This window comes from Lagenorhynchus albirostris, chromosome 7, assembly GCF_949774975.1.
Source record: "Lagenorhynchus albirostris chromosome 7, mLagAlb1.1, whole genome shotgun sequence".
NCBI classification, from domain to species: Eukaryota; Metazoa; Chordata; class Mammalia; order Artiodactyla; family Delphinidae; genus Lagenorhynchus; species Lagenorhynchus albirostris.
This window is the reverse complement of record NC_083101.1, coordinates 94,929,308-94,954,937: the sequence shown is the minus strand read 5'-3', so window position 1 is coordinate 94,954,937 and position 25,630 is coordinate 94,929,308. Positions and strand designations below refer to the sequence as shown.

At 35.1% G+C, this 25,630-nt stretch overlaps 1 protein-coding gene and 2 pseudogenes across 9 annotated transcripts in view; 1 reads left to right on the top strand and 2 right to left on the bottom strand.

Annotated features, from left to right (window-relative positions):
• Positions 1–25,630, top strand: part of AUH (AU RNA binding methylglutaconyl-CoA hydratase) — a 161,288-nt gene that overhangs the window by 31,805 nt on the left and 103,853 nt on the right. For all 9 annotated transcript variants that reach the window (XR_009541662.1, XR_009541663.1, XM_060155554.1 and 6 more), the window contains one exon: positions 24,365–24,451. Coding sequence is in view for 7 of the 9 variants with exons in the window: in XM_060155554.1 (XP_060011537.1) it covers positions 24,365–24,451 (87 nt within the window). In the remaining 2 variants the exon portion in view is untranslated. The remainder of the gene's footprint in view (positions 1–24,364; positions 24,452–25,630) is intronic.
• On the bottom strand, positions 17,400–17,487 carry LOC132523950 (small nucleolar RNA SNORA70; annotated as a pseudogene).
• On the bottom strand, positions 17,541–17,629 carry LOC132523952 (small nucleolar RNA SNORA70; annotated as a pseudogene).

Sequence of the window (25,630 nt, the reverse complement as noted above, 5' to 3'; positions counted from 1 at the left end):
AGAGACAGTTGGCCTTGGCTGTTCTCCCTTAGCCCCCCTCTCCAGGCCTGCCCAGTTAGGTCGTGCAGCCTTTGGTGGGGAGGGGGCATTGGAAGGCACTGAAGGCCACAAGAGGTCCTTAGTGTAGAAGGCCCCTCTTCTACAGGGGAGGGGCCAGGGGAGTATAAAATTCGCCCGTGACCCTGGGTCAGGTTCGGTAGAGCACCAGCAGCTAGAAAGGCAGAGCTGGAAATATTAGAAAGAAAACTGAATTTTTATCAGTCTGCTTCTGGCAATTGATATTTAGCAGCACAGTTTGCTTTCTGAGAGGGTCCCTTGGGAGCCAGAGTTAGTCTAGATTAGGGTTAGGGGAACTTTTTCAGTAAAGGGCCAGATATTTTAGGCTTTGTGGACCTCTTACAGTCTTTGTCATACTTTATTTAAAAGAATTAAAAAAAATTTTTTTACAGTGCTTTAGAAAAAAGTATACTGTTTTTAGCTTGAGAGCCAAGCAACAACTGGGTGCAGAGTGGTCTGCAGGCTGTACTATTCTTACCCCTGGTCCAGACTTGATTCCTTTTTCTCCTCTGCTTGGCTGAGTCCATTTCCTGAGACCTGGCCCCTCACCTGTAGCTGGAGAAGCCAGGCTGAGTTCCGTTGAGCTCCACAGGAAGATGTTAAGATGCCTGACCTGTGGAAGCTGTGTTGTGTCTCTTAACGTACTTTAAAAGTACCTTTTTCTCTTGCGCGATTGATGAATGATCCTGCAGACAACTCTGCAACTCACAGTTGTACAAATATTTTGTTCACCGATATCATCATTTAGATGAATGCTAGATTTGAAGGCCACTACCAGTTAGGATTATTTTGAGGTTTAGGGTTCCTGGAAACCTCCTGATTAGAATTTCCATTTGAATAACTTAGGACTTTGGAGGGCAAAATAAGATTTGAGAGATGGAGGTAGTATTTTCGTATTCTCTAAAATAAAAATAAAGCCAACATGATTAACACATTAAGTAACAATATGATTTATTCATTTTAATATCTGTAGTACTATTATAGACTTGTTATCTCTTCCTAACTGTAAACCTCTGGTCATTCTCTTCTTTTGAATTCTATGAAATACTTCTGTAAATTGGTTTTGTTTTTCTACAGATAGGACAGCCTTCACTGGGTGTCTTTCTTAAAGTGTTGTTTTGTTCTAGCAGGCAGTTATTCTCCTGGAGGATCTGCTTGACCCTTTTGAGGCTTGTTTTTAAAGTTTCTGATGTCTTTACTAAATGCCTGGGGTGTTCTGTACATTTTCTTGCTTCTTGCTGGTCATACGTGAACATCAGGAGTTGTTCAGACCACAGCTCCCTGTTGATGTTCTTTCTTTGATAATTACCTATGAAATGATAATTGCCTTAGTTTAAAGCTTAAGGGAACCCCATGCAGATTATTAGCACTCTCTCTGTGAGAGGCTCTCTCCTCTCTGGTTCCCTGTCCTGCAAATTCTAGCCAACCAGCCTCCCCTGCCCTCTCATGTCCGTGTGATACAAGCAAGACCAGTGTTGTTCTGTTTAGATCTCCCTGCCTTGCACCCCAGCCTGTAAAGTGCCTTCAGAAAGAAAGCTGGAACAGTCAGTGGGCTCCCAGATCAGTCTGTCACTACCTGTTGATCAACATCTGAAAGATATTTCATATATATTGAATGAAGAAGGGCTAGTAGTCCAGTGCCACTCACTCCCCATAGTCAGAAATGGAAGTATCCAGTTCCTTTAATGGGGAATGGTATTTAAGAACCAACATCTGGGTGCTAAACATGCTCATTGTTCCTTGGGTGTCTGCTTCTTGGCCCTTTTACTGGGCAGAACTAAGAAATATGTAGATAAATAAATTAGATTTTTTATATATATACACACATACTTATGTCAAGGTCTGTATTTATATATTGAAAGCCATGAGTTCATACTGATAACTCCATTTCCAGTTCACCACAGGATTCATTCTCATTCTTTCCTATTCTCTATATGTATCATATACAGTATATTTACTCAATTGCTCAGTCCTATTGTAATGCAGAAAATAGTTTCAAAATTGCTGATCCATACCACTGTGATAAACACACTTTGTAACTAGAGTTTGTTAGAGTATTTATGTCTTTAGACTGAGGGTATAGAGTAAAAATACTGTGTTGAAAAGTTATTTACGTTATTTCCCCTTCAGTTAATTATGTTTGATTCATATGAAGTAAAATGAGATTTCCTCACTCTTGTTTGAGTATTTGAAGTATCAATACAATTTCAAAAGTCAAAACTATTCATGGAAGTGTCACTACTCACTTCCTCCCTCTAATCCCTTCCAATTCCCACCCTTGAGGGTGTTAATGAATCTCATTAGTTTCTAGTTTATCCATTATGTTTCTTTTTGCAAAATTAAGGATGTACTTGTTTACCTGTTTCCATTCTTGTACAAGTAGGATTCTATATGTACTCTTTTGCACTTACTTTTTTTCAGTTAACAGTATATCCTAGAAATCATTCCATATTAGTTCGTAGAAGTGTCATGATAGCTAGAAGTGGGTTAATGAGACTTTCTCAAGATGGAGATACTCTCCCAGTTTGCTTGCTGATGAAACTGATCCTGATCCTGTTGAGAGGGAGAAATGACATGACTTTAGAAGAGAAGCCTTCAAGGACTTCCCTGGTGGTCCAGTGGTTAAGACTCTGTGCTTCCACTGTAGGGGGCGCGGGTTCCATCCCTGGTGGGGGAGGTAAGATCCCACATGCCATGCGGCGCAGCTTTAAAAAAAAAAAAAAGAAGTCTTTAAGCAAGCCAGGGGTCCTGGGATGCCGGGCAGAATGGAGGTTTGGGGTTTTGGTTGATGAAAACCAACCAAATGCTTCACTGTGAGGAAGAATGAAGCCCTGTTTATTAGAGCCTTGAATTCTGATAAAATCCTTTTCTTTAAATGGGGAGTTGCTATAAATGACTTTGAGGAAAGTTTGCTATATAGATTTTAAAAAACTAAATTTTTTTTAGAGCAGTTTTGGGTTCACAGCAAAATTGAGGGGAAAGTACAGAGATTTCCAATATACCCCCTGCCTCCACTTATGAATAGCCTCTCTCATTAGCAACATCCTCCACCTGAGTGGTACATTTGTTACAATTGATTAACCTACATGGTTATAAGTGAGTAACTTTACACAAGGGTTCACTCTTGGTGTTGTGTATTCTATGGGCTTAGACAGATGTAAAATGAAATGTATCCACCATTATATTATTGTACTTAGTATTTTCACTGCCCTAAAAGTCCTCTGTGCTCTGCCTATTCATCCCTTTCACCCTCACAACCGCTGATCTCTTTACTGTCTTCATGCTTTTACCTTTTCCAGAGTGTCCTATAGCTGTTATCATACAGTATGCAGCTTTTTCAGATTGTCTTCTTTCACTTAGTACTATTCATTGACATTTTCTTCATGTCGTTTCATGCCTTGATAGCTCATTTCTTTTTATTGCTGAATAATATTCCACTGTATAGACGTATCACAATTTGTTTATCCATTTACCTACTGAAGGACACCTGGTTTGCTTCCAAGTGTTGGTGATTGTGAATAAAGCTACTGTACACAACTGTGTGCAGATTTTTAACTGGACATAGTTTTCAACTCCTTTGGGTAACTGCCAAGGAGCATGATTGCTGGATTGTATGGTAAGAGTCTGTTTAGTTTTATAAGAATTTTCCAAACTGTCTTCCAAAGTGGCTGTACCATTTTGCCTTCCTACTGTCAAAGAAAGAATTTCTGTTGCTCTACATCCTCGCCAACATTTGGTGTTGTCAGTATTCCAGATTTTGGCTCTTCTAATGAGTGTGTAGTGGTATCTCTGTTGTTTTAATTTGCATTTCTATGATGACATATATGTGGAGCATCTTGTCATAGGCTTATTTACCATGTACATAGCTTCTTTGGTGAGGTGTCAGGTTTTTGGCTCAGTTTTTAAATGAATTTTTTTTTCTTATTGTTGAGTTTTAAGAGTTCTTTGTATATTTTAGATAATATTCCTTTATCAGATGTGTCTTTTGCAAATAGTTTGTCACAGTCTGTTGCTTGTCTTCTCATTCTCTTGACTTTGTTTTTTGCATAGCATAAATTTTTCGTTTTAATGAAGTCCAGCTTATCCATTATTTCTTTCAAGGATTGTGCCTTTGATGTCACATCTGTACATTGAATTTATAGATCAAATTGGGGAGAACTGACATTTTAACCATACTGAGTCATCCTATCCATGAACATGGAATATCTCTCTGCTTATTTAGTTCTTCTTTGATTTTTTTTCATAAGTGTTGTAGTTTTCCTTGTGTGGATCTTGTACATATTTTGTTAGATTTATATCTAAGTGTTTCATTTTTTGAGATGCTGATGTAAGCATTTTTAATTTCAAATTTCACCTGTTTATTGTTGATATATAGAAAAGCAGTTGATTTTTATATATTAACTCTGAATTCTGCAGCCTTGGTATAATTGCTTATTAGTTCCAGGAATTTTTTTGTTGATTATTTTGGATTTTCTATGTAGTAGACAATCGTATCATCTGAACAATGACAGTTTTATGTCTTCCTTCCCAGTCTGTATTACCTTTTACTTCCTTTTCCTGCCTTATTGCATTAATAAGGACTTCCAGTATGACATTGAAAAGGAGTGCCTTTTACCTGATCGTAGTGCAGAAATTTCTAGTGTCTCATCTTTAATTATGATGTTAGCTGTAGGTGTTTAATAAATATTCTTTATCAAGTTGAGGAAGTTCCCTTGTATTCCTAGTTTATTGAGATTGGGTATCATGAATGGGTACTAAATTTTGTCAGATGCTTTTCTTGCATTTATTAATATGATCATGTAATTTTCTTTTAAGCCTGCTGATGTAATGGATTCTTTTAATTGATTTTTGAGTGCTGAGCAGCTTAGTATATCTGGGGTAAATCCCACTTAGTTGTGTTGTTTAATTCTTTTTATACACTGTTGGTTTCAATTTGCTAATGCTTTGTTGAGGATGTTTGCATCTGTGTTCATGAGAGATATGGGTTTGTAGTTTTCTTGTAATGTCCTTCTGGTTTTGGTATTAAGGTGTTGCTGGTCTCATAGAATGAGTTAGGAAGTATTCCTTACGCTTCTGTACTCTGAAAGAGATGTAGAAAATTGGAATACAGTTAACCCTTGAACAACACGGGTTTGAACTGTACAGATCCACTTATACACAGATATTTTTCAGTAGTAAATAGTAAAGCCCTATGTGGTCTGTGGTTGGTTGAATCCATGGATGCATAGGAACTGTGGGTCCAGAGGGCTGACTATAAATTATACACAGATTAACCTCTGTGTTGTTCAAGGGTCAACTGTATTTCTTCCTAAAATTTTTGGTAGAAATTTACCACTGAACCCTTCTGGACCTGGTGCTTTCTGTTTTGGAAGGTTATTTATTGATTCAATTTTTGAAATAGACATAGTCACATTCAGATTATCTGTTTCTTCTTGTGTGAGTTTGGGCAGTTTGCATCTTTAAAGGAATTGGTTCATTTCATATAGGTTATCAAATTTGTGGGCATAGAATTGTTCATAGTATTCTTTTTTTTTCTTTTTTTCTTTTTTTTTTTTGTGGTATGCGGGCCTCTCACTGTTGTGGCCTCTCCCATTGCAGAGCACAGGCTCCGGACACACAGGCTCAGCGGCCATGGGTCACGGGCCTAGCCGCTCCGTGGCATGTGGGAAGAGCATGTGGGATCTTCCCGGACCGGGGCACAAACCCGTGTCCCCTGCATCGGCAGGCGGACTCTCAACCACTGCACCACCAGGGAAGCCCCATAGTATTCTTTTTCGTTATTCTTTTAACATCTGTGGGATCTGTAGCAGTGTCACCTCTTTCATTTCTGATACTAAAAATCATTTGTGTCCTCTTTCCTTTTTCCTTCATAAGTATGGCTAGAAGCTTATTTATTATATTGATCTTAAGGAACCAGCTTTTTTTGTTGTTGATTTTCTCTGTTTTTGTTTTCAATTTCATAATTTCTGTTTTATTATTATTTCTTTCTTCTGCTTACTTTGGATTTGATTTGCACTTTTTCTAGTGTATTGATTTTAGATATTCTTTCATAACATATGCATTCAGTGGTGTATAAATTTTCCTTTAAGCACTGCTTTTTCTGTATACCACAGATTTCGATAAATTGTGTTTTCATTTTCTTCAAAATATTTTAAAATTTCTCTTGAGATTTCTTTTATTTATTCATTTATTTTTATTGAATGAAATGTTTTTTAAAATTCTATAGTGCTTGAGATTTCTTCTTTGACTCGTATTATTTAGAAGTGTGTTGTTTAATCTCTGAGTGTTTTGGGATTTTCCAGTTATTTTTCTGTTCTTGATTCCTTGTTGAATTCTCTTGTGGACTGAGAGTAGACATTGTATGATTTCTTTTCTTTAAAATTTGTTAAGGTGTGCTTTATGGCCCCAAATGGGGCCTATCTTGGTGAATGTTCCATGTGAGCTTCAGAAGAATGTGTATCCTGCTGTTGTTGGATGAAGTAGGCTATAAATGTCAGTTATATCCAGTTGATTGATGGTGTTGTTGAGTTCAGTTACGTCTGTACTGGTTTTCTGCTTACTGGATCTGTCCATTTCTGATAGAGATATATTGAAATTTTAATTATGGTAATGGATTCTTCTGTTTTTCCTTTCAGTTCTATCAGTTTTTGCCTCACGTAGTTTGATGCTTGGCTGTTATATGTGTTAAGGATTGGTATGTGTTCTGGGAGATTTGACCCCTTTATCATTATGTAATGTCCTTCTTTATTGCTGATAGCTTTCTTGGCTTTGAAGTATGTGTATCTGAAATTAATATAGCTATTCTTGCTTTCTTTTGATTAGTGTTAGCATGGTATTCTCTATCCATTTACTTTTAATTTATATGTGTGTTTATATTTAAAGTGGATTTCTTGTAGTCATATGTAGTTCAGTGGTTTTTTTTTTTATCAGCTCTGACAATCTCTGTCTTTTTATTGCTGCATTTAGACATTGATATTCAGAGTGATCATTGATATAGTTGAATTAATATCTACCATATTAGTTACTGTTTTCTATTTGTTGCCCTTGTTCTTTGTTCCTTTTTATTTCTTCTCTTTTTTGCCTTTTGTGGTTTTCAAAAGGCATTGGAGCATTTTATGTAATTCCATTTTTTCTCATTTCTTAGCATGTCAGTTATATTTCCTTTTTTTTTATTGTTGCTCTAGAGTTTGCAATATACATTTATGGTTAATCTAAGTCCACTTTAGAATAATACTGCTTTATGGGTAGTGTGATACATTATAATAACAAAATAATCCTAATTCTTCCCCTCCATCCTTTACAATAGCTATTAATTGTTTCTTTTATATATGTTTATACACATATAGGCACACATACTCATATATATGTAAGATATATCCATAGGTAAACATAATCGAATACTATTATTATTTTGAACACATTGTTACCTGTTAGGTCAATTAAGGATAAGAAAAGTAAAAGTTTTTATTTTACCTTCACTTATTCTTCTTTGATGCACTTTCTTTATGTAGATTCAAGTTTCTGACTATATAATTTTCCTTCCCTCTAAATATTTTTTAAAATATTTCTTGCAAGGCAGGTCTGTTGGCAACACATTTCCTCAGTTTTTGTTTATCTGATAAAGTTTTTTTTTTATAAATGTATTTATTTTATTTTATTTTTGGCTGCGTTGGGTCTTTGTTGCTGTGCGTGGGCTTTCTCTAGTTGCAGCAAGTGGGGGCTACTCTTTGTTGTGGTGCGTGGGCTTCTTATTGCAGTGGCTTCTTTTGTTGCGGAGCACTGGCTCTAGGCACGCGAGCTCAGTAGTTGTGGCTCATGGGCTCTAGACAGGCACAGGCTTAGTAGTTGTGGCACATGGGCTTAGTTGCTCCGTGGCATGTGGGATCTTCCTGGACCAGGGCTCGAACCTGTGTCCCCTGCATTGGCAGGCAGATTCTTAACCAGTGCGCCACCAGGGAAGCACCTCTGATAAAGTTTTTATTTCTCCTTCACTTTTGAAGGATAATTTCACAGGTACAGAATTCTAGGTTTGGTATTCTTTTTCTCTCAACACTTTAAATATTTCACTCCACTCCTTGCTTGCATGGTTTCTGAGGAGATGCCAGATGTAATTCTTACCTTTGTTCTTTTATAGGTAAGATGTATTTTTCCTCTGGCTTCTTTCAGAATTTATGTTTGACTTTTGGTAGTTTGAAAATATGCCTAGGTAGTTTCTTTTTTATTTGTTGGTTGCTTGGTTTTTGCATTGGTGTTCTTGGTGTTCTCTGCCTGGTTTTCACTGAGCTTTCTGGATCTGTGGTTTGGTGTCTGACATAAATATGGGGAAATTCTCAGTCATTATTGTTCCAGATGTTTCTTATGTTTCTTTTTCCCTTTTTTCTCCTTTTGGTATTCCCATTATGCACATATTATACCTTTTGTAGTTGTCCCTCAGTCCTTTGATGTTGGTGTTTTTGTTTTTCAGTCTTTGTTCCCTTTTTCATCTTTGGAATCTATTGTGACATCCTCAAGCTCAGAGATTGGTTGCTCAGCTCTGTCCTGTCTACTGAGAAGATCATCAAAGCCAGTGTTCATTTCTTTTGCAAAGTTTTTGATCTCTAGCATCTCTTTTCTTTCTTAGGGTTTCCATCTCTGCTTGCATTGCCCATCTGTTCTTGCATGCTGTCTGCTTTATTCATTGGAGCCCTTGCATGCTGTCTGCTTTATTCATTATAGCCCTTAACAATTTGTTTCAGATTCCTGGTTTATAATTCCAACATGTCTGCTACGTCTGGTTCTGGCGCTTGGTCTGTCTCTTTAAATTGTGTTTTTGTGATTTGGTATGCCTTTTAATATTTTCTTGATAGCCTGATATGATGTACTGGGTAAAGGCTGTGAATAGGCCTGTAGTAATGCAGTAAGGTGCTGGGGGGAGGGGAAGTGTTCTATTGTGCTATGATTAGTTTCAGGCTTTTAGTGAGCCTATGCCTCTGTGAACTTCACAAGTGTTTCTCAGGGTTTTTTTGCCCCCTTAGGTGGGACTGGATGACTAGAGTGGGCTGGAGTTTGGTGTTTCCCTTCCTCCAGGTCAGTTAGGCTTTGGTTTATCAGTTTTCCCTGAAGGCAGGCCTTGTTAAGAATAGAGTGCTCTGGTATTTCAAAATGGTTCCTTTGCCCCTTCCTGTGTTAGAAGGAGGAGGGGATTTTTCTCCAGTATTTATTTTGAGAAGCTGGTTAGGCTCTTGGAGGTAAACCTCAGAAAACTGTGGGGTACCCCTAGAGTTTTTAACCCTCAGAGTTGTTCCTACTGAGCCTCCAGCAGTTCATCAATTGCAGTTCAGGTTTTCTGACCCTGGCACTGGTTTCCACTCATCCTGAGTCTCTGCTCTGGTATGTTGTGATTCTCTGTATCTGTCTGTTTGTTTCTTCAGTCTTGGGAGCAGTGGTTTGCCCTGTGTCCTCCTTACCTCTCTTTCAGATCCTAGAAGAGTTGTTGATTCAGTCTATTCAGCTTTTTACTTGTTGTTAGGACAGAGTGACAACTTCTAAGCTCCTTGTATGTGGAACCAGAAACTAAGTCCCTGTAACTTTTTATAGATTGAAATTTTATGTTTAATTGGATAAAAGGTGGTTTCAGATCCAGGATGAAGAAATCTAAGCTAAAAGTACTTGAGAATTTAGTGTTGCTATTAAAGTTTTAGAAGCTATGAAGGTAGTCATAACAAGAAGATTATGTTCCTGAACCTGATTTGGTTCTCTCCCACGCTAAACCTTGGCTAGAAATTCCATGTAATAATTAGGGCTAACCAGTGCCCTCATCAATCAGTCCCATTCCTTGAGAACAGATGTAGAGTGAATCTGACCCATTTGTTATCATTTGTAATATATCATCTAGTAGATAATAAGCATCAGATGGGAATCTCTCAGCTTCAGGTTACAGAAAAATTGATTCAAGTTGACTTAAACTACAAGGTAGTTAGGAGTGCTCTAATTCAGTGATTCTGGGCTGTTACGAAATTCCTTTGGCTTCACTGCCTTCTATATGCCACCTTCATCCAGCTTGGTAGCCTGAAGCTTCAGTAGTTCAGGGCCTCCTATCCATGTATGACGATGTTGAAATGAAGAGAAGAGAACACTTTTGCCCAAATCCAAGCTGGAACCCTCAGATTGATCTTGATTTGACCTCTCAGAGGAAGAAACTATGCTGATGTGCTATGGGAATGGATTTAACTTCTTTCAAAGTACATGGAATGTGGGGGGTGGGGACGGTAGAGGCAGACAACAAAAATAAGGCCACCTTTAGGAGGTGGGAGGAGGGCGGTAGATGCTAAGTAGACAGCCAATATTCATGAGTTTTAAAATTCCTACTATAAATTGTCTTCATTAGGGCCAGCTATAAAGAAAACACATGGATTTCTTTCATTTATTCATTTATTTATTCATCATATTTCTTGGAGGAGAGCCTGTCATGGGCTAGGGACTATTCTAGGATCTGGGAATACAGCAGTAAGTAAGACAGCAATCACCTGCTCTTGTGAAGCCTCCATAGGCATGGGGGTAGGGGAGGCAGTGAAAAAAAAATTAACGTAAATGTGTACTGTGTCAGATGAATGCTCTGAATACAAATAAAACTGGGCAAGAAGAATGAGTTCTTGTGGCTGGCATAGAGGGTTGCTGTTTCATATATGGTGAAGAGGGAAAACCTCTCTGAGAAGGAGATAAATAAGTAGAGTCCTGGAAGAAGTGAACTAGTCCTGAAGAAGTTCACTGGAAGAAGTAAACTTTCCTTGTGGATACCTGGGGAAGAGTGTTTTAGGCAGAGAGGTAAGCAAGAACGGAGCCTGCTCTAGTAGGTCTGTGTCTTTATTCCCATCTTACCGCTAGGTTCTTCATGACATTTTTTTTTTCTTAGATTCCATATATATGTATTAGCATACGGTATTCATTTTTCTCCTGACTTACTTCACTCTATATGACAGACTCTAGGACTATCCACCTCACTACAATAGATAGCTAGTGGGAAGCAGCCGCATAGCACAGGGAGATCAGCTAGGTGGTTTGTGACCACCTAGAGGGGTGGGATAGGGAGGGAGACGCAAGAGGGAAGAGATATGGGAACATATGTATATGTATAACTGATTCACTTTGTTATAAAGCAGAAACTAACACACCATTGTAAAGCAATTATACTCCATTAAAGATGTTAAAAAATAAAAAATAAAATAAAAAAAGAATGGAGCCTGGAGGCAACATCACACTTTGCAAGATAATGGGAGAGCAAGAAGGTTAGTGTCTCTGGAGCCCAGTGGACAAGATGAGTTCTAGGAGGTGATGTCACAGAAGTAGTAGGAGTCCAAGTGACATAGAATTTTCACTTCTACTTTGAGTGAAAAGAGAATCTGGGGTGTTTTAAGCTAAGGAGTGACCTGAAAAGACTTAAATTTTAAAAGGCTTGCTCTGGCTGTGTGTCAAGAATAGACTGTTCCAGAACTTCTGTCTTTGATCCCCTGCAGGTAAGATCATACTTGGACCAGTGTAGTAGTGGAGGTGGTGAAAAATTATTGGATTCTACATGTGTTTTGAAGGTGGAGACATGGATTTACTGATGAAAAGGAAGGGGTATGAGGGAGAAGAATAAAGGTTAATTCTGTTTTGATCAGAACATTGAAAGGATGGGGTTAGCATTAACTGAGGCGTGGAAGAATGCAAGAGGAGCATATTCTGGGGAGGAAATTTAATAGTTGGGGGAGGGGAGGGTTTATTGTGTTTATAAGATGCATATTAGACGTTCAACTGGATATGTCTAATAGACAGCTGAATTTAGGAGTCTGTAGTTAGTTCAGGGTAGAGGTCTGGGCGTGAGGTAAAAATTTTGACATTGGTATACAGGTGGTATTTAAACTTCTGAGTAAATGAAATAAGAACAAGTAAAACAGTCAATCCAGAAGATGGTTAAAAAATAGGGAGATGGAGGGAGAAAAAAAAGAACTAATGGGCTAAATATCCTAAAATGTAATTGTAGAAATAAATTCAAATTTATTACCTATCATAGTGAATGTAAGTGTACTAAATTCTTGAATTAGAACACAAGCAACGGCTGGCTTAAGAAAAGTTATCACTAAGCTGCTTGTAAGAAACACCTAAAGCATAAGGACATTGAAAGTTGAAGAGTAGAAAAAGATATACCAGTCTAATACTGACTAAAAGAAAGCTGGTATAACTATATTGATATCAAATGAAATAGACTTTAAAACAAATTTTTATTAGAGATAGTAATTATTAGAGTTAAAGAAGGTCACTACGTAATCATAAAAGATTCAATTTCCCTTGTAGATATGATGATTCTCAGCTTTTTTGCTGTTAGAAACAGCCTCAAAATATACAGTGCAAAAATTGATATCACCCTAAGGAAAAATGGACAAATCCACCACCATAATGGGAATTTTTAGCACTTTTCTTAGTTGATGATAGATTAAACAAGGAAAAAGTAAGTCTATAGGAGATTTGAATATGTCAGTTAGTAAACTTAACCCTTATATCGTCAGAGTCCCCTGGACCCAGATTTAATTTACTAGTTTCTTTTTTGAACAATTTTGCTTGTATGGATTGATGTTTTATGGCTTTCATTCTTTCTTAGAGGTCTTCTGAAGAACAGAAAATTTAAAAAAGAAAATTAAAACTCCTTTTCTCTTGCAGTTACTGTATGGGTTCATTGGAGCTTTTTATGAATCTAAGATGCTGTGGGTTCTTATCTCATATCACTGTATCTTTATATTGGTAATTTCATCATCCTAAGAATGATTTTTATCATTACTCTTTAATTATTCCCAACTATGCTATGAAAAACTAAAATAAGAAAATGGAAGAAAGATGGAATTGTCTAGAAAGATGTTGTAGAGGTCAAATCATTGCTATTGCATTATCTTTTTTTTTTTATTGCATTGCCTCAAGAGTTGCACATATTTTAAGAAAATATAACTGAAGTCTGGAGGTACCATCTTTGTAGTCATTCTTTTAGTTATCACTGAACACAGCTGAGAATTTAGAATTTTTCATTTTCTACACATAATGGTACAAGAGTAGAAAAGTTGACAGAGGAAGACATTTCACAGTTATTAGATGGGTAAAATAATGGTCAAAAGAGACAGCAGACTGTAGGCCCTAATCATGATGGTGAACTTGATCTTATGAGTGAAATCTTAGACTGTGAGTCATCAGATGACAATATCCTAGATTAATTTTCTTGAACTCAAGAATTGATGAGTGAGCAGTATATTTCTGTGGTTTCTATAAAGGAAGTATGGAATCTGCATCCAGTTAGTCATTAGGTAGGAAGGACTTCACCATGCAGTATTTTGTGACAAGAAGTTGGACTATTCAGTTTTTCCAAAAGGATATGTGACATATTCTTGCATTTCATATGATGATGTACATGAGCATTTACTTGATACAGCTTGTAATTGAAGAGTGTTGAAGGCAGGTGTGTATACAGAGGTGACAGGAAGGGACTCTATGGTTTAGAAAAGAAAACAAATCATTGATCATTCTGATGGATATTTATAAATCTAAAAATGAATATTTACAATCAGGGAACAATGAATATGGCTGTCCTCAACAAGTTTATGGGCCATCCAAATTTTCAAAAGCACAGCATGTCTACAATGCAAGTTCAAGAAGAAGCAGAAGTAATGATCATTTAGTAGAGCTATATTTGAAATCTGGAATCAGATTTTATAAAACTGTGTGTCCCAGGTTCATGTGTGTCAGTTGATGACCAGTTTCATTCAAATGATATAACCCTTTTCATATGTGTTCATGTGTGTATGTGATATATGTAAGTATGTGAGTGCATATATGCATACACTATGCATTTGTAGGTATGTATATGTGTAATACACATATATGCACATACCAGGAAAATATAAAAATATATGGATTTTATGTATTTAAATTTTGACTGAAATTTCCAACTAATTTGATTTTTTATTATCCTTTTATTTTTCTGTAAATTATTTATAAAATGACCTAAATTTTAAATAAAATATTAATACAAAGAGTCTATCAGCCCAGCTGATAAAGGGTGTTGATTATTTTTCCTGGCCTACTGAGGGTTAATGTAATGTACCTGTGTGGATCATTGCCCTCAGCAGTTGATGACTGTGCATCTCTTTTAAGCACACGTGGAATATTCATGAAAATTAACCATCTGCTTGGCTGTAAAACCTGCACAGATTTCAAAGGCTGAATTCTGTGACTACAGGCAGATAAGATACAAGTCATTTACAAAAGGTAATTAGAAAAAGTCCCCTATGTGGGGAATTTAAAATAACTTCTAAATAACTTACAGCTCAACAAAGGAATCTTAATGGAAATTAGAACATATTCAGAACTAAATTCTAACAAAATACTTTAAAAGTTGTATAATATAGTTTAGATTGTACTTTAAGAAAGAATAAATGCTCAAGATGAATAAACTAAGAATCCAATTTTTAAAAATGATAGAAGTGACTACAGAATAAACCCAGATAGGGTAGAAGGAAAGAACTGAAGATGAACATAAACTTATGACTTGGAAAAATACACAGTAAGTAATAGGATAATAAAGTCCAAAGTTGGTTCCTCAAAAGTCAAATAGCCAAATTTCTGACAAGATTTATCAAGGGTGAGGGAATAACTAAACAATATTCAAATTGAAAAAGGATCTCATAGGTATAAACTTTACAGAGATTAATCTGGTAAGATAATATTAAGAATAACTGATAACAGTGAATTTGAAATTTTAAGTGGAATAGGTAAATTATTAGAAAATAAAACTTAACCAAAACTGACTTAAATAGAAAACCTGACTGGTCCCATAACAATGAAAACACTTGGTCTCCATGACTGCAGAGGAACATTCTATCCAGACATTTCATGGAACAGGTAATTCCAGCACCTGTACTCCGAGGGAAATGACTTAAAGCAATTATCCCCCAGACTGAGGTTGGGTTCTCCTCTAGGCATTCAGGAGATACAGATTGTTTAAAAGGGACCTAGCTGATAACTTATATGTACTTTTTTGTAGAACTTTTCAGGCTGATCTGCAGGTTAAGTTACTCTTTACCATCTTCTCTTTCATAGTTGCTCTTCTTGCACTTTACAGTAGTCAATCCTGATTTTGCCTTTTTTTGCTTCCTTGACCCAGGGATGAAGAAAGGTCTGAATTGCTATAAAAGGGGTATTTTAAAATACTAATGTTGAGAATTTTAACTAGGATCCTATTCTTATTCTGGCAGTTTCCAATTCATTGCTTTCAGCTTAATTTAAGGACAGTAAAGTTTTTATGGAATTTTTAAATGCTTCTTGATTACTATGTGATTTTTCAAGAGCTGGCTTTAAAGGAGTTGAAAGAATTGGGTGACATTGCTGAAGTATTCTAGCAATAAATGATTTTCATGCATAGATAGATGAAATAATGGAAGAAGGGGAGGTCGTCTTATCTATCTCATTGAGATACTTTTCCCAAAAAAGTTTACTTTTAATGTCTAGTTGTTATCAGATTTATAATATATTTAATCAATTTTATGCTAATAATGCTTGTAATTAAAAGTTAGTCCAGAGGAAAACTTCTAAACTTAGTGCTTCATGGTTACAGGGAATTTAATAAAAATTAATTCAGTTTATACAATATATATGTTTTGTTGCAAAGAAATGTGACAGTGGTCAAAAGAAGAATTTTAAGCATAAAAGCTGATTGCATCAGAAAAAAATTGCAGCAATGTGTTGTAGAAATACAACACTTCATAAAGTTGTTCATAAAGAAAATAAATGACATAGTATTTCTTATCGTTAAGCAAGGATTTGTTTCTTGTTTTAGACATGAATGATTTTGAGAGTCAAGTCGCTGGTATGTAGATTCCACTGGATGCATTGACAATGATATATATCAGTTGTATTTTAAGGTGCCAGTGTTTATAGTGCACGGCAATCCTTGCAACTATTTAAATTATGAAAAATTTTAGATGTCAATATAAAACTGTTCAAGGGAATGCATCGTTTTTCAAAATTCTTTTCAGCTGTAATGGGAACAAAAAATGTTGAAGACCACTGACTTGGAGCATTAGCTCTCAAGAGGGATGGTAACACTCATTGGGGAAGATATTAGAATTTAGGGGGACATTTTTGCTTGTCACAATGACTGAGAGGCTTTACTATCATTTGGTTACTGGGGGCCAAGAAAGCTAGTTATCCTGCAGTGTACAACAAAGAATATTATCATTGTTTTACATAACTTTTCTACTCACTGGACTAGTCCGCGACAAACATAAGTAGGTAGAAATTTACTACATAGTAATCCTAAAGCATATTCAAAAGAAGGAATTTATAAAAAAAGGTCCAAGTATTTTAGGAGAGGACCATTTTAGTGGGCAATATTTAAATGAACTATATTCTCATAGAATTGTTAAATGGTATATTAACTCCATGCATTGTCTACTTGGGGTATTATGTTTCTGATTACTACATATTTAGTTGAAAAGAGTTTGCGGTAGATACTGCAAAAGCAATACAAATAATTAAAAATATGTAACTTAGAACCAAATATTAAATTATCAGGAATATATGGACTACAGAGATCTTACTGAATTTTATTATACTTTCTCAGTAAGACCAGTGTGATCATACTATTTAATATTGTAACGTGGTTCACAACTTTACTTCCCTCTGCACTCTAGAGTCACACTTTCCTGTTATTTTTACTCCCAAACATTTATCACTTTTTAGCTTGGTTATTTATTATATTTATTTTTTAGTATCTTTTTGTCCCCCTTGTTTAGAGACATAGTGTAAGAGGAGAGGGTGGGAGACAGAAAGACAGCCCTTTTGAGGAGTTTGGCTTTACAAAAAGAGGAGAGAAATTGGTGGTAGCTGGAGCAGGTAATGTGTATGAAGTCAGGAATTTTTTTTGTCATTTTTTTCCATTTGTTTTTTGGGCAGGAAAGTTGGATTTATTGGTGGGCATGAGTAAGGAAGGGAAAGCACCACGGCTTTCATGAGTGCAGGGTCTGCCTTTTGTCCAAGGGGCCCACGATTAGGGATGTATTTGACCCGTAGTCATCCAGGATGATCCACTTTTCTGCCACCATGTCTTCAGATTCATCCACTTGGAGATGTGGATCTTCTGGGGCCCAGAAACTTGAACTTGGCCCTGTGTGGGCCTTAATCACTTGCTCCTTGTTCTGCAGTTTGCTGCGGATGGACGTGATGACTTGGCCAGTGTGGACGCTGGCCACTGCGTGCTGGGGCTTTCCAAAGGCACCCTGTATACCTGTCGGGAGCCTAGATTGGGCAGAGCATGATGTCAGACATGAATGTCCACTGGTAAGGGCTGTCTCGAAGGTCCTTTAGGGCAACCCATATAAGCAACAGGCTGCATGCACTACCAAGGAAGCAGCTTTTTTTTTTTTTTGTTAGTGCCTTAGTTATCTGTTTTTTTGTTTTTTTTTTTAACATCTTTATTGGAGTATAATTGCTTTACAATGGTGTGTGTGTGGCTGCTTTTTGCAGCCATTGCACACCAGGCCTCCACAGAGAAAAGAGGCCTGATTAGCTGCAGAAGGAATTTTTTTTAACGTAAATTTTTAAATTGAATTATAATATACATAGGGAAAATTGCACAAACTGTAAGTTAAATTTCTGCAAAATGAACTCACCTGTGCAATCACCACCCAAATTAAGAAATGAACACTACCATTACCAGCACACCATAATTCATCCGTTATGCTTCTTCCTATCATTAACCATCTCTCACCCGAAAGATAGTGGAGGTTTTTCTGATTTTTATTACCAAATACTAATTTTGCCTGTTTTCAAACTTTATGTAACTGGAATTATCCAGCATGTATCTTTTAAGGTTGACTTCTTCTCAACACGTTTGTGGGATTCAGTATGTACTGTTCGTCTAGGAATAGTTATATTCATATTTGTGGGAATATTTCACAATTTATTCATTTTGCTGTTGATGAATGTTTGGGGTGTTGCTGGTTTCAGCTATTCTGAATAATGCTTCTGTGAATATGCTTATACGTGTCCTTTAGTGTACATATCATGTGTTTCTGTTGGATGTGTATACTTGGGATGGTGATTTTTTTTTTTACCAGTTTTACTCCCAGCAGCATTAAATCAAAGTTCTTATTGCTCTATACCTTCACCAACACTTTAGCACTGTACTGCTTATAAAACTATCTGTGGTGTTTTTTTTTTGTTTTTATTTGCGGTACGCGGGCCTCTCACTGTTGTGGCCTCTCCCGTTGCGGAGCACAGGCTCCGGACATGCAGGCCCAGCGACCATGGCTCACGGGACCAGCCGCTCCGCGGCATGTGGGATCTTCCCAGACCGGGGCACGAACCCGTGTCCCCTGCATCGGCAGGCGGACTCTCAACCACTGCGCCACCAGGGAAGCCCCAACTATCTGTGTTTGTAATCGGTGTTTCCTTGATGATTAGTCATGTTGTATTCCTTTTCATCTCTTTATTAGCCAGTGTTATATTCTCTTTCGTGAATTATCTGTATGAATCTTTTGCCTATATTTTATAGTTGGGTTATTTATATTTTTCTTCCTGATTTATAGTTCTTTACATGCACAGGACACATGTATTTAAGATACCATTTCCCACTCTTTTACTTGCATATTCACTCGCTTAATGATGTCCTTTGATGAACAGAAGTTTTTAATTTTAAAGAACTCTAGTGTTTTCCTTTTAAAAGTGTTGGAAAAACCTTTTAAAAATCTTTGTCTATACCAAAATCTTAAAGATATCTTTGGATATTTTCATTTAGAAGTTATTTGTTTTACCTTTCAGATTTAGGCTGTAATGCACTGATTTGTGTGTGTATATGATATGAAGGGTCAAGAATTGTTTTTCCCCATATGAACCTTCAGTGGTCCCAGCTCCATTTATTGGAATGTTCCAGCAGTGCCATCTTTGTCATAAATCAAGCAGGTCTTTTCTGGACTTGCTATTCTGTTCCATTGCTCTGTTTCTCTATCTTTGAGCCAGTGTCCTATTTTCTTAATTACTGTAGCTTTATAATACATCTTATTTTAATATAAATTCTCCAGCTTTTTCTTCTTCAAGATTATCTTGACTATTATTGGGCTTTTGCATATCCACTTTGTCAATTGCTAAAAAGCATTGGGATTTTGATTGGAACCACACCGAATCTATTAATTTGGAGAGAATTTACATCTTTTAGTATGGAATCTTCTAACACATGAAATGATATATTCCTCCATTTATTTAGGACTTTAATTTAGATTTTGTAGGTTTTTAGTGTCAAGATTTTGTACATCTTTTATTAGATTTATTCCTTGGCTCTTTGATCTTTGAATGTTAATATAAATGGTATCTTTTTAAAATTTCACAAATTTCTTTTGCTAGTACATAGAAAGTTGATTTTTTAATATTGAACCTGTATCCAGCAACCTTACTAAATTCACTTATTTTTATGGTTTGTAAATTCTTTTGGATATTCCTCATGTATAATTAAGTCATCTGCTAATTATGCAGTTTTATTTTTTCCTTCTGTTCCTTGTAATTAAAAAAATTTTCTTATTACACAGACTAGTACATCTGTTCCCATCTGTAGAAGTGATAAAGAATACCTTTTCTCATTCTTGGTCTCTGAGAGGAAGTAATTGACCATTAAAGGTGGTGTTAGCTATAGGTATTTTGTAATTACTCTTTATAAAATCAAAAAGATTCTTTTCTTTGCTATGAATTTTTAATTAATGAGTGTTAATTAGAGAGGACACCAAAAGTACAAGTAATAAAATACAAAAAATTGATAAATTGGACTTCATTAAAATTAAACTTTGAAAAACCATCAAGAATCATCAAAAGGTAAGCCACAGGGAGAAAATATTGAATCATATTTCTGAAAAAGGACTTGCATGCAAGATATAACTCTTACAACCCAGTAAGAATAAAATAAATTATCCATCAAAAAAATGAGCAAAAGATTTGAATAGACATTTCACTCAAGAAACTGTATGAATGGCTAATAAGCACCTTGAAAAGATGCTAACCTCATTAGTCATTAGGGAAATGCAAATTTAAAACCATAATAAATACCACTTCATGTCCACTAAAATGGCTATGATAAAAGGGCAGACTAGTGTTGGTGACCTTGTAGGACAATAGAGACCCTTAGGCATTACTGATAGGAATGTAAAGTGGTGCAGCCACTATGGAAAACAGTGGCAGGTTTTTTTCCTTCTTTTCTTTTTTAAGTTAAATAGAAATTTACAATATAGCCCAGCAATTTCACTCTATCCAAGACAAGTGAAAAAATTTCTCTACACAAAGACTTGTATGCAGACGTTCATGGTAGTATTTTTCATAATAGCCAAAAAAGTAGAAACAACCCAAATGTCCATCAACCAATGAATGGATAAACAAAATGTCTGTCCCTACAATGAAATACTATTTGGTAATAAAAAGATAAAAAATACTGATTCATCTTTATATCATGGATGAACCTGAAAAACACTACACTGTGTGAAAGAAAGAAACAGAAGACCATATATTATATGAGTTTATTTGTATGAAATGTTCAGAAAAGGCAAAGTTATAGGAAAATATCAGTAGATTAGTTTGGGGCTAGAAGTGAGAACAGGGAGTGACTGCATATGGGTGTGAGGGACCTTTTCTGTGATAATGGAAATGTTCTAAAACTGGGTTGTGGTGATGGTTGTACAACTCTGTAAATTTACTTAAAAAATATTGAATTGTGTATTTTAAATGACTGAATTTTATTTTATGTAAATTATACCTCAGTGAAGATGTTAAAGAATGAGTGTTGAATTTTATCAACTACTTTTCTGACCCTACTGAAAATTTATGTTTTTCACCTTTCTCAATTACATAAATTTAAAAATTTCATAAATTAAAAAAATTAATATTAAAAATGTAAGTCCAGTCATAAATCTTGACTGAGTATAAATTGGTCTTGATATATTTTATTTATGTTACTACTAGGTATGATACACTGATACTTTGTTTAGGATTTTTTGAGACTTTATTTATGAGAAAAATTGGCCTGTCATGTTTTTTTCTTACAATGTTCTGTTCAAGTTTTTGTTTTGCTGTTCTCCATGTCAGCATTTTTAAGATTGATGGTAAATGTTTTTCATTATATGTTTGGAAGAATTTACTATTGGAGCCATATGGGCATGCAGTTTTCTTTGTAGGAAAGTTTTTAATTACATATTCAATTTCTTTAATATGTATTTGTGTTTTCAGATTTTCTATTTCTTTGTCAGTTTTAATAAGTTGTGTTTTCCTAGGAATTTGTTCATTTCCTGTCGTTTTTCAAATCCTTTGGGCCAAAGTTTTTAATAATATTGTTTTATTGTCTGTAAAATCCTTAGTATTACCCTCCTTTTCATTCTCGATTGGGACTTGTGCCTTCTGTGATTATCTATGATGAGTCTTGCTAAAAGGTCTATTATTTATTTTAGTTTTTTTTCAAAGAACCAATAATTTTGATTTTCTCTTGCACATTTGTTTTCTATTTAAAAGTTTTTTTTTGCTCCAGTTTCTACTTTGGGATTAATTTTTTCCGATTTTTTATTTCTTGATAGGAATATTTGAAAGGATATTTGACTGCTTGCTTTATCAGTTACTGTGAAAGGTCTGTTAAAATCCACTGTGGTTGTAGACTTGGCAGTTTTTCATTTTAGTTCTGTTAGTTTTTGCTTTATGTATTTTGGGGCTGTCTTTTTTATGTATGCCAATTTAGAATTCTTATGGCTTTTTTAATGGATCATCATATTTATTATTATAAAATAACCCTCTAGTTTGAGTGATGTTTCTTGCCTTACTTCTCTTTTGTCAGAGATGAAGATAACTTTACAAGTTTTCTTTTGCTTAATGTTTGCAAGTTTTTTACCCTTTTAGCCAGTCTGTGCCCTTATATTTTAAGACGTATCACTTGTAAGGAATATAAAATAAGCTTTAAAACTCTACTCTCATAATCTGCTTGAAGAATTCCCTGTAGCGTTTATTTTCACGTGGGTCTGCTGGTGACAAATTGTTGTTTGTGGGTGTGTGTGTCTGTGAGTGGGTGTGTAAAATGTCTTTATTTCACCATCATTTTGAAGGATAGGTTTGATTTGTTTGGAATTCTAGATTGGCAGTTATTTTCTTTCTTCACTTTAAAGATACTCATTTTCTGTCTCATACCATTGTGTGGATAAAGCTGCATTCCATAAGGAGACACATCTTCTACACTTCTCTGCTGGGACTAGTGTGCAGTTAATGGGCCACACGTGTTAAGAGCAAACCTTGATTCCCTTTAGGTCCTGGCATGGCTTCCAGCAGCCTAGTCTCTTTAACCTGAGTGTGGTTTTCAAAGCCTGCTGTGTGGTCACAGGGGCAGAATGTTGGTGAAAGCCCCCTATTGGAGCTCTAGTTAGAGCTGTGTTAGAGGGTACCCTAATGGTGCCCTGAGGCCAGAGGACGTGATGGATCCCATGATAGAGTTACAGGGGCTCCTTCAGGACCACCTCATCCAGAGTCCCTATGTGTCCCATCAGCTTTCAGTTCCTCATTGCTTTGGCTCCTCTTTCGTCTATTGCCTTCCCCCATACCACACTACATTTAGCTACTTTTATTAACCTATATGTGTTAGCTAACATGCACTAGGCAACATTTTATATTCTCAATTTATTCTTAATGTTAAATGACAGTGAGTTGAAACATTATTTCTTTAACAAATACATCCTACTAGTTTAGAATTCTTTTGACACTACTAACATTTTTCTTCCATGCTAAATTTTAATTCTCCATGGAAAAAATTATGAAGACATGTATCAGACATCCAAAAATCATGACTACCTACCATATTGAGTACCCACCACTTAACTTAAGCAACACAGTATTACAAATAAGATTGAAGTTCTCTGTGTCTATTGCCAATCACATCTCTCTCCCTCCCCCACAGAGGTCACCACCAATTGAATTTGGAATTTATCATTTCCATGTATGTTTTATATCCCTACATAGCATTCTTCTTTTAAAAACTTATTTAAATGGTTATTATCCTGTGTATCTTTCAGTAATTATATATAATGATAAATATATATTGTATTTATTTATATAATTATAAATCCTGCAACATCATTAGATTTATCCATATTTATACTCTAATTCCTTCATTTTCATGCTGCACATATAACATTTTGTTGTATAAATATGTCCCAGTTTTATTATTAATCCTTTTAGTGGATATTTAGGTTTTTTCCACTTTTCTGCTATTTTTATACATGTTGTATTGAATGTTGTATGTATTTCCTTGGGCATATATTTGAGAGATTTTCTAGGGTATATATACCTAAGAACTGATGGGTTGTAGGATATGTGTTTTGTCAACTGCAGTTGTCACTTCCACAGGAAGTATATGGGCTCAGAATCAGCTGCTACTTGATGTTACATCTAGTCATGATCAATTTATAATGGGCTAATAAGAAAATAAGTAGCTGAGTATATACTATCTATGCTGTAATTTTACTTTGTTTTTTGTTTATTTATTTTAATGGGGATACCTTTTCTCAGTGAGTTTAATTTTATTAAAAAGAAGGTCTTTGTTGAGCCACAGAGTAAACAGTTTAATCCCTTAAGGAATTCCTTATGTTTATTTTTATCTGTTCCAAAGTTATGATTCTGTGATAAAGTCATAATTATGAAATTGTCTATTTGCATATACTTTCAAGCCAGTGATTCTCAAATGTGATCTGCAGTCACCAGGGTGGGCATCCATGAAGTCACAATGATTTTCATAGCAGGAAGGTGTGATTTGCCCTTTTCATTGTGTTGGCATTTGCACTGATGGGACAGCAGCAGTGGTGGATAGAACAGCCAGCATCTTTTCAAGAACCAAGAAAGTGGCATCAGTCTGTAATCATTTATGTTAACAGGAATGGGTTTATTTGTATTATTCAATGAAAAAATAAATATTTTAAAAATTTTGTTTCATTTTCTAATAGAATAACTATTGGTAGATATATATAATGTTAACAATGCCTCCTTCTCTAAGAGTATAAAGGGGTTCTGAGACCATGAAGTTTGAGAAGCATTACTTTAAGCACATGGTAGATACATGAACAAACAAATATTATATTCAATCTGGTGCTGGTCTTTGGGAAGGAAAACTTAGATACTGTAATTCCTTTGATAGATAAATCTAGTCTGTCTTTAAGTTATATATAAATCTTAAGTAAATGTTCAGTTTGTTGCCTTAAAATTTTGTTTATAACTAGATTATATTTGTAAATAAAATACTTTGCAGGTGCTGACCTTAAGGAAAGAGTCAAAATGAATTCCAGTGAAGTTGGTCCTTTTGTCTCCAAAATAAGAGCAGTGATTAATGAAATCGGTAAGCACAATTAAATTCTCCTTTTAGCATGCTGAAGGTGACCTTAAATGTCAGATTTTAAAAGTTGCACATTGTCTTTATGTATAAGCTTTGGCTAAAATATTTATATAGTTAGATAGTCATGACCTATAGCTGGTTGTAAAACAGCATGTAATATATTTAATTTGAAAAGTTGTGAAAATTTTTTTTATAATTAAAGATGCCTCCTATTTATGATGACATGGCATATAGAGGTAATTATTAGAAAACAAAGAATAATTTGGCATAAGCCTTTGACATAAGTATTTATATTTCTTAAATAGTTGCATACACAGACATATTTATAGATTGGGATTTTTTTTTGTTTTTTACATAAACGGGATCATACTATCTCCTTAGAATTATAAATTTCTGTGTAGTGTTTATATTTCAGTATATATCAATTTATTATTAATACTCTTTAATACATTACTACATAGTAATCCATAGCATAGTTTATCCAAAATTTGAAACTATTTCTTCATTAATGAACACTTAGGATGTTTTTGTTGTTTTGTTTTTGTGGGGTTTTGCCATTTTTGTTATTTATAATAAAGCAGTGATTATCTTTGTACAAAGTCTTTTAGAACATTAGTATGTATATTTATAAGATTGCTAAACATGGTATTGCAGTTCTAAGTATCATGTGTTCATTTTACATTTTAATAAATCCTACCAGATTATGTTGCAAAAAGATGGTAATAATTTATATTCCCATCAATCACATGACAGTACTTGTTTCCTTATAGTCTTGTAGCATTTAATGTTGTTATTTTTTAAGTTTGCCAGAGTTGAAGAAAAGAATAATCTTAGCATTTTAATTTTCACTTTCTCAGATGCTAGTATATCTTTTCAGATTAGACTTGCTTTTCCCCTCCTGTAAATTGCCTTTTCACATTCTTTATCCTCTTTTCTATAGCATTATTTAATAACTATTTACCTAAAGCCAATTTTGTATTAATCTTTTGTTGTTAAATTTATTACAGGTATTGCCTCTTAATGTTCCACCCTAATTCACTTCTAGGAGCTTTAATATCTAGAGGGTACAAAGTTCCCATCATTATTATTTTTCTTTTTTCCTTGAAGATTTTCTTTACTAATTCTCACACATCAACTCTTCCAAATGAGTTTAGAATTATTAATTTTAAAGTGAAGAAGAAA